The sequence below is a fragment of the Pithys albifrons genome, chromosome 1 (assembly GCF_047495875.1).
Source record: "Pithys albifrons albifrons isolate INPA30051 chromosome 1, PitAlb_v1, whole genome shotgun sequence".
NCBI lineage: Eukaryota > Metazoa > Chordata > Aves > Passeriformes > Thamnophilidae > Pithys > Pithys albifrons.
The window spans coordinates 35,231,809-35,247,916 of NC_092458.1; the positions used below are offsets into that span (position 1 = coordinate 35,231,809).

At 37.0% G+C, this 16,108-nt stretch overlaps 1 protein-coding gene across 2 annotated transcripts in view; it reads left to right on the forward strand.

Annotated features, from left to right (window-relative positions):
• The window catches only part of ABCC4 (ATP binding cassette subfamily C member 4 (PEL blood group)), a 145,916-nt gene extending 131,438 nt beyond the window's left edge, over positions 1–14,478 (forward strand). Inside the window, exons 30-31 of one of the 2 annotated variants that reach the window (XR_011697161.1) lie at positions 3,032–3,118; positions 5,185–5,269. Coding sequence is in view for 1 of the 2 variants with exons in the window: in XM_071549439.1 (XP_071405540.1) it covers positions 5,185–5,319; positions 10,107–10,214 (243 nt within the window). In the remaining variant the exon portion in view is untranslated. Of the gene's footprint in view, positions 1–3,031; positions 3,119–5,184; positions 5,320–10,106 lie in introns of those variants that run through there. The other variant, XM_071549439.1, reaches the window with a different exon arrangement.
• The last annotated feature ends 1,630 nt before the right edge of the window (positions 14,479–16,108 follow it).

The following is a 16,108-nucleotide window of genomic DNA, read 5'->3' on the forward strand; positions in this document are numbered from 1 at the left end:
AGATGTATTCCCAAGGAGATAATTTGCTTGAATTATTTTCCTTTTGAATAGGAAATAAAAACATTTATGATCAACTCTTAAATGTCTCATTTCCCCTCTGGCTTTATGGTGAATATGAACGTGAATAAGAGTACTAGTCATTCCTCAATAATAATTGAAATAAATTCCCATGTTCCCCTCCTCTGTTGCTGAACACTTCCAACCTTGGACTGTTTTTTTTCTCAGAGTGTTTTATAACTATTGTTCACTTGGTTTGTCTGCCTTTGTTGCTGAAAGTTAGAAAACGCAATATTTAGAACTTTCTTTTTTTGTGTCTATGGATAGCTGTAAGTATGTGGTGTTTGTTACAGCATTTTTAAAGGCCTGTGTTCTTTCTGTGGCTAATGACACTTCTTTTACATATATTAATCCACAAATAAGATTGTAAAATTCACTTACAAAATGAGTGCTTGTGTTTCCAAAGTCCTGTACAATGAAACAATATAGATTAGTGGCAGTGATCATCTGCTGCATAGGTCTCTGCTGGAAACTGGATTCTCTTGATATAGTATCCTCATTGTTCATTTCTCTCTTTTCTTTGTGAAATGGATCTCTGATTTCTTTTTCACCATTTTATGTTTTCCTTTTTTCTCTTCCTTCCTCTGCTTTTTTTTTTGTCTTGGTTAATACATTAAATTGTGAGCCTGTGGAATGGAAATACTGCAGAGTTTTGGGGCTTGGGGAGTGACCTAGGCAAAGTGATGGGGGTGGGTACCTTCATAGCTTATAACTGAGGCAAAATGTAGTTGTCAAATCTCGCCCAAATTTAGTTCAGCAACATTTTTGTGGCATAGGCAAATACTCCTGTGCTAGCTAGAGTTAACATAAACAACACATTTAAATGGCTAATACTCTTTGCATGTTTGCCATTGCAGGTCAGTCAAGATCAAATACTTCTTGTCTGTTCTGTCCTTCCCTGCCATATTTTTATCTCACACTTTCTGTGTTATTCCGTACCTCAATTATCAAACAAATTGCTGTTCAAATCTATGTTGTTTTCTATCCAATGTGTTGCTTGTATTTCTGAAAAGATCACAACTGGGATGAGAAGTCACTACCTCAAACTATTCAACCAGGATGAACATTAAGATGGAGTAGAATTAGGTGGCATGCAAGGATTTTACTTAAGAAGAATGTATCATTTGAGCTCTCTTTGAACTTAAGATGTGTCTGTATTGCTGCTTGAGGATAGCTATAGGTAAAGAGTGGTTTCACCTTACTCAGGGAGGTGAGCAAATTCCATTGAAAAAGAATTTTCTGCATGCTTTCTTTTGCATGATCGCCAGCAGCCAGTTTTGTACTGTTACTGTTCTTTCACTTGAGACAATGCTGTTGAAGTCTTAAAGGTGGTGCTTCAAAGGCAAGAACAGTGCAGGGAAGGTAAAAGAAGCTGCCGGTACAAGAGCCTGGAGAATCTGGCCCTGGTTTATGTATAACCACTTTAGGTTTATATAGCTTTTTTGTGTTTGTTTACTATGGACTGTCTAAGTATTTCACAGACAGTTAGCTACCACAGAATGATTATGAGTCTTGATTTGGTGTATTTTATAAAAAGTCAGAGTGAGGACCTGAAAAGTTGAATGATTTGTACAAAATCCCTCTCTCTCAATACCTGCGTTAAAGTCTATGATGAAATCCCAGTCTGATTCAGAGTCAAATGCTCCTCTGTGTGTCCTCCAAAATCTCCCTGCTGATCTGATTTCACCAGCTACAAGCTTCTCTGGCTTTTCTGTATCAAGTTCCACTGGTACGACTGCCTTGGAGTGCATCTGGGTTCGATTCTGTTGGATTGCGTAGTGATAAGCATTGCAAGTTGATCAGAAAAGATGTGGCTGGTAAACACCAGATTCCACTTCTCCTGAATGATTACCTGGCTTTTTGAAGTTCTAATGATTTTAATTTGGCTTGGAGTCAGTGAGTAAGAGTATGCAAAGCCTTAGCCAAAGTACCTGTTTATTTATTTAAATTTTATCAGCACATATTTCTTCAAAGAAGAGTACTTATCTCTTTGTCTAAGCACTTTTTAATAAATGTATAAATATATAAATGTATAAATATAAATGTATAACTACCAAGTAAATCAGCTTAAATTTTCTCCATTGTCTCATAGATGACAGCAGTTAGTAGAAAGTGTTTTTCCTTGGTGAACAGGGTTTATACAGTGTTCCTGACTTGTAGAAATTATATTGTCTGTTCAGTTTTATTCTTAATTTTTCTTTATTTTTCATTTCAGATTTAAAAAAAAATAACACAGCTTGTTTTCCTATATTTTTTCTGTGTTTTCATAACGTGTTTGTTTTTATTTCTCAAGAAAGGCTATGAATAGGTTAATGATTTGTTTAAAATGTGAATGAAGGTTTTCTAGACAGAAACTGCTCACTCTGTCTGTTCATCTTCTGGACTTGGCTGTTTAAAACTTGTCAAGGAAGCATAAATCTTTCTTTTTCCCAGGTTCTCTGGGGGGAAAAGATTGTGTTTGTGGTTGTTTCAGATATTTGCAAAACGAATGCTAAAATTCCAATACTGCAGTAATATAATTTTTTTAAAACTCTCTGCTTTTCTGTTGTAGTTCTTTACTTGTAAGAGACACGTTTAATGAAGATGCTTTTTGTTTCCTTTCTTAAGGAGTGGTTTCATATTACCGTGCTATGCTGAAAAAATCTTTACTTATTCAAGGCACCAGGGGTGTTCTGTGCTGTGACATAGATTTAAATGTAGAACTGTATATGATAATTTATTGCATTTTTAAGGGAGTTGTCCTTAACTGTGACATACTGTGGTGTAGAAGAGATTGTGATTAAAATTAGGTTTGAAATTAATCATTAGATATTCAGATTAAATGGGATAGTACTGAGTGCACTGAAAAATAAACATGTGTGCACGTATACCTTTGCAGGTGAAACACTGTAGCTATTGTATGTTAAATCACTATATATTGTGCTGTGCAATATTACTAATATTTTTAACATTTTTCTGTGACTACTTTCTTCAGCTATGATACCAAACAGTACTGGAAATCACTTGCAAAGGAAAATCATAGTATAGGCTGGATGCTCTAACTTACGAGCTTTTGAAAATGGCAAGTATCTTTTTGTAGGTTTCTGTGTATACAGTTAAAGAATCAGATGTAATCATGCTGCTGTTCTGGGCTGAGTTATTTTCCATTCAAATGCCAAGTACTTAACTGAACAGAAAGGGAAGGAGTGGGTGCCCTTCCCCAGCTGCTGGGTCCCTGGTCTCAAACAAGTCAAGAGCGATCTCCATAGCGTGTTATTTTCGCACTGGTGCTGGCAAAGGGATCAGCTCAGCTTTCCCCCTTCACCATGGAGTTTGTCCTTAACCAGGGTCCAGGCTGCTTGGAGATCTGCCTTGCCTTTGGCCATCAGGATGCTTTGTTTGCTGCTGAGGCAAAGGGCACGTTTGAAACTTTCCTCACAGGGCCTAGGGTGTATCTCCAAAGTTATTGGAGCTTCTTCTTTCAAACAGAAGTTTGCAAACTATTTTTGTTATTTTGGAAGTTATCCTCATAATACCTTTTATTAATTTCTTCCCTGAAAGCAACAACTCCATTTTTTTAGATTTTCTTTTCCCCTCACAAGTATGTACACCACAATTATGGTTTGAGTTATGAGTTCTTGAAGTCTTTTTTTGTGGTAATACTTTTGTCAATAACATGCCATGTGTATTCAGTTTTTTATTTATATAAGAACAAAAATATTTTTTGAGTTACTTTGTTTTCTCACATAAATTCTTACTTTTTTTCTTTTTTTTAACTTTATCATTCCTCCTCATGGCCTAAAAGTACTGAACTTGGAGACTAATACCCAAATCTCTTTTTGAGTCAATACCATTAATTTATAAGCCAGTTAAGTACTTGAGTGCATTGCATTTGTCAATATTGACTTTTCCCTGCTGTTGTGTTTCTCATTCTTTTAGGCTAGTTAGGTGTATCTGAATCTCTGGCCTAGACTTACCTGCACATTTTTGCGCTATTCGCAGGTTTGTCACTTCTCTGATACCTCCTTTTCTGGTGATTAACACATGTCAGAATGATGTGTTCTTACCTGTTCAGCTTTCTACAAAGAAAAATGTACTGTTTATTTCTAATCCATTTCTGTCCAGGTTCCTGAAAAGATTGCCCCTTGTAGCACAGCTATTTAATTACACCAGATATCTTTCTGAAAATTCATATAAACCATTTCGCCTTTAGTTTTATTACGGTGCATTAAGAATTGTATCAGATTTGTGATTGCTGAAGCTGCAGAGAATAAATTCTACCTGTGATCTGTGTGTCTTTTTCTTGTGTTTTAATGGCTGTTTTAACTAAATTGCTGTCTTACTTGAAAATATATATGCTAGTCTAAAAGTTCCCTGAATTAATCTGTAAGACTTTTTAAATTGTAAGTGCAATATTTGTATGAGAATATTTTCTTAGAGGTTCAGTCAGCTAATTCCTATTTTTTTCAGATATTTTGACTGTGTTTATCCTCTGCGGTTTGCTGACTTAATGCCTTTTTTATTTCTCTGTTGTTTTTTCTTTCTCCCTTCCCCTGTTTCTTGGTACCTATGTCCATGGTGGCATCTCATTTCTTTTTATATACGGAGAAGAGTTTCAGGCTTAAGGATCTTACTAATATATAGTTGGCAAAAACTGATGCAAGAAATTGTTTATCTTTTCAGCAACACCCTCATTTTCTTTAATTACATCTTCACCTCCTCTAATTCAAAAGACCTACTTCGTCTCCCTTAACCGTCTTGGTGGTTATTGCATGGTTTTTACCCACAGCTGTTTACTTCAGAGACCATTTTGGACCTCTTTATTTCCTTCTTACACAATGAATCTTATAATCTGCTTTGTTGACTGCACAAACATTGTATTTCCATATTCTGCATAACTTTACATTGGATTTCTATAGGTGGAATGGCTGTAGGGCACTCTAAAATTGTACAACAGGTCTGTAAACTGAGAAAGTGCTTTACTAGTTTGAAGAGGGCATACTTCATTTTCAGGGTACAAAATTCCTCTTAGCACTAAATTGCATAAATTTCCCCCTTGCTTGTAGTCACCTACATTTGGTTTTTAAACTCTAACATTTAATTTTTAATTTTCCTATGGTAACACTTTGGTTTCTGCTAATTTAACAGGTTTTAGATGCAGGAAGAGTGAAAGAATATGGTGAACCTTACATTTTGCTGCAAGAACAAGACAGCTTGTTTTATAAAATGGTGCAACAAGTGGGCAAGACTGAAGCGGCTTCTCTGATTGAAACAGCAAAACGGGTAATTTTAGAAGAAGAGATAATTAAGTTTGTCTCTGTAGTTTATCTCAAGTTAGCATATTCAGTGTTGCAGTAAGCCTTCCGCTAAAGAATCTGTCAGTTTTGCAAAACAAAGTATTTTCAGTGGAATATATACAGACTTCCAAATGATAGGTATATTCATATACCCTGAGTTGAAAGGTTGTTTGGATTTCTTGCATCCTTTTGTATGCACACAAAACAGTAAGTGTAAATAATATATGACATACCTCTACTGGTCATTGATCCTAAAAGAACTTCCTGTAAAAAAGCATGCTGAGACTGCAGAGTCCAGCATTTATCTGTTACATGTATATTTTTAAAAGGGCCCATCATATTTTAGTTGGGGTTCAGTACCTGTGCATTACATTATGGTCTTGGGGTGTGATCACATTCTTACTGTTTCTTACTTCATCCTTGTACCCTTGCTCTGTTCTGCACATAGGATGAGCAGGGCTCAATTAAGAAACAACTGTTGAATGTTTTGTTGCCTCCTTGTTCCCTACAAGGCTCTGTGCCTGATTTACTGCTTACTGTTCAAATCCTACTCTGAGTACAGAATTATTAATGTAATTGTGAGCATTCCTCTGGCAATCAAAGTGTTTAAGAGACATCAATGGATTAATTTTCATAATATGCCTCTGAGGTGAGGCTCTATCATCTCCACTTTTTAGATGGAAAGCTGAAGCAGAGATAAGATAAAAAAATGACCTGTGATTGAAGAACTCTTTAACTTTGGCTTGCTTTCTTTTTTCCTGATAATTTACCACACAGGATGTCCAGAGCAAGATCTTAATTTTCTCAGTGCCAATGAAGTTTCAGCATTGCTTCAGTTAAGAATTACAGTGCTCAATTTGGCAGCAGCTTCCTTCATATTCATATAACTGTACTTCAGCATTCAAGTAAGGCACTGGTATTAAGCATGTAGTAAGCTAAGGGAGCCTTTTAGAGACAGGAGGCAAAGGTCTTTAACCTTTATGCTTTCCTTTCCTCAAGATGCTCAATGTGTGTAGGAGAGCTAGGGGAACAGAGTCCAGACTGTTACCTGGGTGAACAAAACACCAGAAGACAGGGAACACACAAAGGCAAGAAACAAAATGGCAGGTGCCTGACTATTTTCCAGTAAAAAATTAGTGAATTTTCAGCAAGTTGGAAAAAATGAAAAATTGTGCTGTCATGGAGGCTGCATGCTTATGTCTGGATCCTATTTTACTGGACTTTTTGAAGATTGTGGAAGACATTTCTGTGTCTGTTTATATACTCAGATTTTTTTAAGGAGTTTTTCAAGTGAAGCATTGTAGCTAAGAGTGTACACTTGTAAATTCTTGTATGACAGAACTGAGGAAACAGCTTTGTCCTGAACAAAGCTATTTTTTGAGTCCTGCTGTCATTCTCCATTGCTGCAATGTAACTTCATATATTTTATTATTAGAAAGAAATGGGTCAGCCATGTTTTTTAGAGTATGTTTATGACAATCTGGAGGTTATGTAAGTGATGTTTAAAAGGAGAGCTTCAAATTCATATGACCATTGTTTGTCTGCAAAGTGAAGGCCAGCTTCCTAAGGCTTTATCCTTGGAAAGGCAAGAGGTGAGGCTATCCAGCTGTCATCTGTAGAAATTTAGCTGTGTCATGCTGTCTCTCCTTCCCTCCCTGCAGCCCTCCCCAACTGCACAATTGCATTCAAAGAAAATTCAAAATGTATAGAAGTAATTGCTTGATGTTACTTGCCCATATAGTCATCTGCAGTTACCACATCAATGTTATGTGATTTTGTACAGGAAGGGAAGAGATCCAGAAACCAGTCTTTGCTGAAATGTGGTTTGATGAAAAAGTTTGCTAACTCCCAGGCTAGAAGGCAGATACAAGCTTTAGCATCTGCCAAGAATGCAAAGCATGGTGCTTATCCACACTCAGCCCAAAAATATGGGAATCAAGAGACTGCATCTCCAGTCAGCAGCTACCCAGAAGCAGTTACAGTTCTTTCTGTTTGAAGGACTTGGACAATTCAGGGGTTTTGTTGTTGCTGTCCCTTGTGCTTCGTGCATACTTTCAGAGAACTTGCTTAGTCAGAAGAGCTGATTCCAGTGGCTTTTCTTTTTAAACTAGTGAGTCTGTTTCATGCATTGCTGTTGGTCTCCTACATTCCTACTGTGGTTACTAAGAGCTGTTTTTACAAACAGCTTTTTTCTGGTTTTGGAAAACAGTGTGCTGCACATAAAAAGAAACGGTAATATGATATATATATACACACTTTTCAAAAGGCATTACAGTGGGTTGCTAAGTAAAATGCTTTGGAATGTGGCTGTGCTTTGGCAATGATTATTTAATTTATTACATTTTGAATCTGAATCTTGATTTATTGCAATTTGGACCTGTACAAAACAAACTTGTACCAAGAACTTCTTTCAGTAAGCTGAGACTTTAAATGCATTTTCTGGAACAGTATGGATTCTGCATGTATTCTTTAAATGCAAATGAAGAGAGATTATACATCTTAAATTGGAAGACTAACTCGGACGTATTTAAAGAACTTAATTTAAATGAAAAATCTCATGGGCATCTTAGCTAAGCATTGCAAGATGGAGCTGTTACTGCAGCCTTAGTTTAGGCTTCTGCATTGATCAACATCATTGTACACTGGTATTTGTATGTCTCTTTCAGTTGCTCAGTATCCCCATTTTTTGTGCATATGTCAAAGAAAACAACACAGGCACAGCTCATATTGGAGACCACTGAGTATATATTAATTGGCCCATAAGCCTGATGGCAGTTGAGTTGTGCTTGACACTGTAAGGCTGTTTTTATCTTTGCTCCGTTTACAGGAAGCTAGTAGGAGAATATTCTATGGGAAAGTAAGAAATAGTCTTTGAGCAGTTTAAAAAGAAAAAAATAAAAGGGCTAGATTATTCAGATAAACAGGAGTTGGTGTGTTCTCCCCACTCTTGGCAGTGCTGAGAGAGGCTTTTCTGCAGGCTTTAGTGGCATCAGGATAGGGCTGGGTTTCCATGAGTTGGGTTTTAAGTAATTTGAGGGAAAAATAAGTGTTGTTTTATTTTATTTTAAAGCTATGACAGATGTGTAAATATTACAATACTAGGTGTTATCTCACCTCAGTGATTACTTTTAAAAAGGTTGCAGCTCTGTTGGCAGTGGAAGAAACTTTTGTATAAAGACTTGGGCATTTAATATCTTGAGGGATTGGGCTCAGGGGAAGAATTGCAATGAGACAGTTGAAAAGCAGCTGCCATTTCATTACATCTCTAGTAATGTGCCAAGATTTTCCATTAGCTTTCCGTTAAGAAAAGATCACATTGAAAAGCTGCATTAAAAGTATGCCAAAGTTTTATGTTTTAAACCAGGAATAGGATGAAAATACACAACTGGGACTGCAGCATGTGTGCAGGCAGCAGCCTCATTAACTTTCTTCAATTGCATCAGATTGTGACTGGTTACTGAAGAATGCTTCTTAACAGGACTTCCAATTTTTCTGTTGATTCAAATCAGGCTTTAATATTCTTTGAAACTTATAAAGATGCATATACTCTGTGTTAGCATGTTGGCACAAAAGATGACAGCGGTACTTACAGGAATGTTTTTATAGAATGACTATTTCTTTTTTATCCTGGGTGTCTTACACTTGTATTCATGTATATGAAAAGGACTTTATTATCAAACAAACTGACCTTTGTTGACAACACTCTTAAATATAAATTGCAGAAATGTTTCATAAGCTGTAGTCAAAGCAGTCTGACTATACCTAACTTGTGACACGTGTCAGCTTCAGAAAGATAGTGTATTTTCTGTTTTTTAAAGACTCAAACAAAACTTTTCACATTCTTCTTTGAAAAAAAATTGCATTTGAAGTCCTTTTTCACCCAAACACATTTTCAGATAAGAGCACACAAGTCTTGACATTATTTCATTTTGTTATGCGCATCTGTCAAGGAACAGAGATATGATACAGCTGCTAAAAACTGATGATTGTGGAACAGTGAAACTTGACAGCATTTCATTTCCTTTATGTTCTGATTATACATTTATCAGGAAACCTGTATCTCTTCTAGTTGAGCTAGAAATTGGTAGAATTCAGGAACTCAAAGGCTTGGCAAAGAACTGTCCTATTATTTGGTATCATCTTACGTTTTAGAGAAGTTGCTTGGTTGAGTCATTGTTAAAGCTTTTGCTTCTTCTTTCATTATTGTGGTTCGCTATCCAGAGATCACATTTCTATAGGCCCTATAACTGCTCTGCAGCACAAATTAAACGCTGGGATATTTCATACATATACTTCGAAGTTTCAATGGTTGTCAATCATAGTTTGTAAAATACAGGGATTACAACCTGATTTTAACATCCAAATCCATTGTGTTCATTTTATGTGTGAAAATGAGAAACCCTTGTGCAGACGCAAGATTTCACAGCTTCTTTGTCATCCTGTTTTTAATTTATCTCCATGTTTTGAGCTAGTAAAATGATTTTACTTATCAGTTTAATGTAAAGTGATAAAACGTATCTATTTATCTGATTTAACAACATTTGAAGGGTCTACAGGTTGTGTGGGATTTTTCATAGGTTTTGTTATAATATAAGATCATACAGTAATTGTACTAATTTTTCAGTGACATAAAGTTACTGAAGGCCACTAACCTGAAGTTCCTGATGGGATTTTTTAAGCATATGTATTTACTGTATTTATCTTCACAAGTTTTGTTGGATACTATAAGGTGTTTGGTGCATTGTTGCTCACAGAATCTGATTTTTTTCCTAGGTGTACTTCAGTAAGAATTACCCAGAAGTTGTTCAAAATGGTCATCTTGCCACAGACTCCTCCTTGGATTCTTCCTCAGGATTATACGTAACTGAAACTGCACTGTGATTCCTAATAGCCTTAACTGTTTTCTACAGAATGTAAACCTGAGATCATCTAAACTCAGTGGCAATGTTTGCAAGTGTCACGGGAGAGGAAAGGGGTGGGCGAGTCTTTGCACTGGACATCCTTCCTATTTAAAATGGAGAAGAAAATTTTTACTGTCCCTGTTTCTTTAATTTCAGTGCAATATGTTTTCCTTTCCAAATAATTATGTTTGTATTGCTAAGGAAATTAGGCAGATTCAGTTTTTGTTTTAAAGTTACGTGGTAGAGATCTCTTTTATTTAAACAGGTGCAGGACACCTAACAAGTCTAGTATTCATTTTTGGAGCTTATTAAAATAATTGGAATGTGCCTTTTTTTTCTTTAAGAAATATTTTGAGAGCAAGCAAAACCAAAATTTTTTCAGTGTCACTTGAGAGTGACAACTGTGTCTAAACAGCAGATTCAGAAGTGTGCAACTTAGTTGTTTAGAGCAACTGTCTTTCTACGTGTCATAAATAGCTATGCAGGTTGCTAGAAAAAAGACTTGAAGAAGCCAAAAATACTTTTTCTTTTTGATAGCAAAAAAAGTACTCTATACTTATTTTTTGATAAATAGTTCAAATGATGCTGTTCAAGATGAGTGTAAATATTAGTTTTTATTTTGCTAAAATCCAAATGCTGAAAAATCTATCTTCTGTACTTTAGAAGAAAATTACTACATTTGCACTGAAGGAATACTTAAATAATTTAACATACATTCCTGTTTTTATGCAGGTTATCAAAGAAAAAAAGGTATTAAAATAACTTGAGGAAACGTTTGAATGACATGTCATTATACCTAAGTACTGTGTAGTACAAAGTTATCTTCAACACAACACATTGAAATGTATACATTATTTGCATTTATTGTGCCTTAATATTTGTGCCTTCAAGCCAAAGCTGTAACTGCAGGGTACACAACAAATTCATTAAATGTATGTTAAAAATATGTAACCTTAGTATGTTTAAAGTTTTGCATCAGGGGTTCTGTTGAACTTAAGCTGTTTGAAGTTACCATTCCTGCCAGAATAGGTAGGAAAGTACAGCCTGAGTTTTGAATGGCTGTTGCTGATAGTGAGAGAAATGCAATGAGAGAGAGGGGTTCCATATTCAGAAGTTATGTCCTGATTCAGAAAAACACTTTAACACAAAGGCACTATTCCCATGTTTGAAATATAAATCAAGGAAATGCTGTGCTGCTTCAGATTTTTTCAGCTTTAGTGAGCTACTCTCTGAGGTCCACTAGAAAATACGTCTGTTCATCTTACTATTTAAAAGGGCACAGGAGAGACTAAAAGGCAACAGATCTTTTCAGGACATGAAAAACATTGTGCTTTTTTAAAAAGACTGAAGATGCTTGCAATTACCTTTGTAATGCCAAAAAAAAGTTACTTACCCAATGTTCACCCAGTGGTCTAAAAGTAAGGCAAACACAAATGTTGCTCATTTCAAGCAGTTCTACCAGAAAATAATTGAGTCAAATACAAAGTTAATCTCTCCTTACTGACAAGTAAATTCATGCCAAAGACTGTGCCTCAGCACAATCGCTCATGTGCAAGGACTTTTTCCTGCTCAGGACCCAGCCCCATGGTGAAAGGCAGAATCCTCATTCCCATGTTGCAGGATCTTCCCTGCACTGGAGCTTGCTGTCCTGCTGTGAGATCCCAAGAGAGAGGGGATCCTGCCTTCAGTGCCACCAGCCAAGCAGAAGGGCACAGGGGCACTTTGGAGGTGGTGGAACAAACATGGGATATTTGGGTTTGTTGGTAACATCCTTCTGGCATCTTTAGCAGGAAGTTACAAAACGAGATGCTCTCTTGTCCCTGGCCTTTTTTTGTCAAGTCCTAACACTTTTTGCAGTGTACAGCAGCTTAGACTGTAACACATTCCACTGAGATCAGTGGAACTGAACTTCACATAGTGATGTGTGGCACAAGGCTTGTGCTACATCTAGTGATAAGTATCAGACAATGAAGGACAGCTACCAGTCCCCAAAGCCAGGTGGCACAGATGGGGTCATGTAAGAAGTGTTTATGACTAATCCTTCTTAGAGCACACCAGCCACGTTCACTTTTCTGTACTGCTGGCCCTTCGTCTTCTCTGGGCTCATGGAGTCCACTTATGGTCCTAGAACACAATTATCATCTTGTGTGTTTTGTTGTGATTTTCTTTTCCATTAAAGTTGTCTGAAGTAAAGATAGGGCTGTTCTGCACTTCATTGGACAGGTATGTGAAGATGTGAACTGCTTCAGTGTGTAAAGTCACGTGGGATAATGCTGGAAAACTGTGTAGCATGAAGAAAGTTCAACCTCACATGGTCTTGTCTGTAACTGCCTTTTTGGCAAGGGTCCCTGGATCCATGTCCAAACTCTGCTCAAGCTTTGCCTTGGAGAGACCTGGTTGTAGTTGTGCAAAACAGAGCTATGGTGAGCTGACCAGTAAGGCAGTGCATGGAGTCAGGAGTTCAAGCTCATTTGTTTATCTTCTTTTTTTAAGCAGTGTGGGTGTATTCAGAGTCTAACAGTATTTTACAAAAGTGAGTTCTTTTATTTCTAAATAGTTCTTACAAGAGAGTAATACAGAGACTTTTAAATACTGAGAGAATACTATGTTCTCCTGGCCATACATACCTGGAGTTTATATTTTTTTTATCAGAACCAAGGAGATATGCATGTGTAAACCAAGGGTAATGAGAGTTTTAGTTCATTTCTGCTCTGAAATGAATCTATGGTAAGTTATATTTCAGAGCAGAGCTCCAAAACATGGGCTGCTGCAGACTCACTGGTATGAGACCCTGACAGATCTAGCTGTCAGTCTATAAGCTGGAGTTAATTTGATACTGGAGCTTTTTGAATATACACAAAAATGCTAGGTATCTCTGAAAATGCTGATTCTGCTTCTTCACATATTTTGGCAAGGCACTACTAGCTGAAGGTATCAAGTATCAATATAAGACAAAACAGATTTTTTACAAAATCACATCTGAAAGCCTTAAATTGCTGAGTAGAACAACTGATAGTGAGTCATTCATGTCTGTCATTGGCATTATATCATCGTTCTGATTTAAAGTAACAAAAATAGTGAGGAAATTGTCCTTTAGATTTTTTTGTTGGTATTGCTGTTGATAGTTGTTTTGTTCAGTTGTTAAGATTGGCTGAACCATTTAATTTCAGCTGAGTAAAAAGGTGCAATGTACCTGAATGGCAAAACTCAGATCAGGGATGAAAAAGGCCTTCCTGTGGTGAAAGTCTTGGTCTGTTAAATGAATAAATTATCTTTCTGCCAAGGTGCTTTATGTTTCCTTATAAAGAAAAATTTGAATAGATTTAAACTTCCACTTTAAAAAATGTTGTGCTTTATTTGGAAATAGCAAAGCAGGTTACTGTAAGTAGCGTTTCTTCCTGGCAATCTTGGAAAAAGAACTCTGTCTTCTGAGTTATTTAAGCCTTTAAAATATTTCTTCACCATGAGGTGCCTTAAAGTATTCCAGAGCCTTTTTTCTAATAAATATAATTTTATACAGTAATACAGAAAATCATCAGTTACAGAACAATTGTTTCTTTGGTATAAAAGTCTAGGAACAGCCTATACTTCTGATCTCAAGAATTGTTTTTTGGACTTTTGTTTTGTAATGTCTTTGCTCCACCTCTTCTCAAAAGGCCACTGAGAGCCAACAAAACATGTTGGCATTTTCAAAGCCAACACTGTTAACTAGGATAGGTTATTTCATGTTTTGCTTATTTGTTTATTTTAAGGACAAAATTCTCTTTGGTGAACTGAACCATTTGCCAGATGGGCATAATCTTCTGTGATAGCATTCATACTGCCCTTTGGAAGAGGGAGGACCTTCTGACCAACCTCAGTAATGCTGTTTGCAGGTTCTTTTAGCCTTCCCAATTCATGTTTGAAATAAGATTGCAGAGTACAGAACAAATGCAACTATCTTTGAAATATCTCACTTTAAAGTTTGCCTCTTGTTTTGGAGGAGGGAAGAAAGAGTCGAAATCACTTCTTTCCTGTGATGGTGATGAGCATCTGACCCTTCAGCAGAAGAATTCAGCTTTCTGTGTATGTTTTACATTGTGTAACAGTGCACTGCTTTTTCCTCATTTTAATTCTGGTTTTGTTTTGTTTCAGTTCTTGCATTTGTGTAATAATTTGATTTTGGTATTGCTATGGAATGACTTCTTTTGTGAACGTTCACGTGACAACTGCTGTTATACAATAAAAGGCATTTCTCAGAAGCATGCAGAAGTCTCTTGGCATTGCAAATGTGTGCTTGAAGGCAGAAGTGCTGGGTGGAGCTAAGTCAGGTCATGTCTGCAATCTCCAAACACGTCTTGGTAGCATTGCTAACCCTAGGCTGAAAATCCTCCACTTGGAGGTATAACACACCAGCTTGGTTTTTCCAGTCATCTTCAGTCTGAAATCTCTCAAATCAGATTATCAAGCTTTCTGCATCAATTGCTAAAATATATTGCAAATAGATTTTCAAATATGGTGGCAGAAGAACCACTGCAGTTGCACCAGTGCAGGTGGGGTATGGTCTCTGCCCCAAGCAGCTAGCAAGCTCAGTAGTGGACTGGACAGCCAAAAGGTGAAAGGTTAATGGACACAGCAGTGAGGTAGGTTAGACACACAAATCCAAAATCCAGTGTCATCTCTCAGTCTCCTACTTCTGTCTGATGAGTTTGTTGCTTAGTTTGTTGAGACACTTTAAAAGTGTTTCTGAAAACTGCAGAATTTCTTCATATGTCTACCAACTGTTTCAAGTACTTCAGTCTGCTATTTTGATGCAGGTTTTTAGTAGGGGATGAATTGTGTGTTTCTCAATAATCCCCCAGTGCAGCAACTTCCAGGACATGGTGCAGTATGAATTGTTATCTGTCCTTTTATAACATGGAATATGTGTTAAGAATTTCTCATGTTTCTGTCAAAATTCTACCTCACAACCACCCTGCAGCTGTCTTAGTTGCTTCTACATGAATTTGCCTTAGGTTGTCACAGTCACTTGTGGTATATGCAGTATCTTTCTGGAGCAAGCACTTGCGAAATTCATGTGCAGCAAATCTCTCCTAGAAGTGGATGAGGGACATTTTTCTCCTTACCTGAAAGAGAGTTGCTAAGTAGCAAAGCCAAAGATGTGTTTTAGGAATTTGCCCACAAAACAAGTGTGAATTTCATACACTTGGCATTTAAAGCTGGTTCATGTATTTGGAGCAGTATTAATGTACAGAAAATCAGGGCCGTACTCTGATGTATGAAATGGAGTTTCCACTGTCTGCACCTTGGCACCATTTAACTCCCAAACTTGCCTGGAATTGATAGCTTCATCTGTTTTTAGATACAAAATTCCCTGTGGATCTTAGCCAGAGATCCAGCACATGCTGAAAACTACAATAACCTTGAGAAGAAACTGGAGATAATCCCACTGCCATTCAGGAGCCAGGGCACATCCTACTTTTTAGGGTGCTGGAGGAGCTCAAGGCAGGGTACAGGGATCATACTTGCTTTCTTCAAACACGCCTGAGTTAAAAGCTGAACCAGAGCTCTTGTCCCTCTCCTACATGGGATACTCTGGTTTGTTAGAACATGCTATTGAGAAGTGGGCGATGGGTGTTTTAGGCTTCTCTTAACCTTTGCTGCTTGGGTCTTTCCATCTGCTTCCATCAGTGAAACAGTATTGTGGATCTCTTTGATGGGAATGTACACCATGAGTGAATGACATGAGGGATTGTTTGCACTGGGTCAAGGGAAGATCCCAGATTCAGGTCCCGTTTCGAGGGAGTATTTATGCATTTTATTCAACGATTGTCTGTAGAAACACCAGGAGGAGCTGGGGCTCACGTAAGGGCACTTCCATCAGTGTAGTTGGTG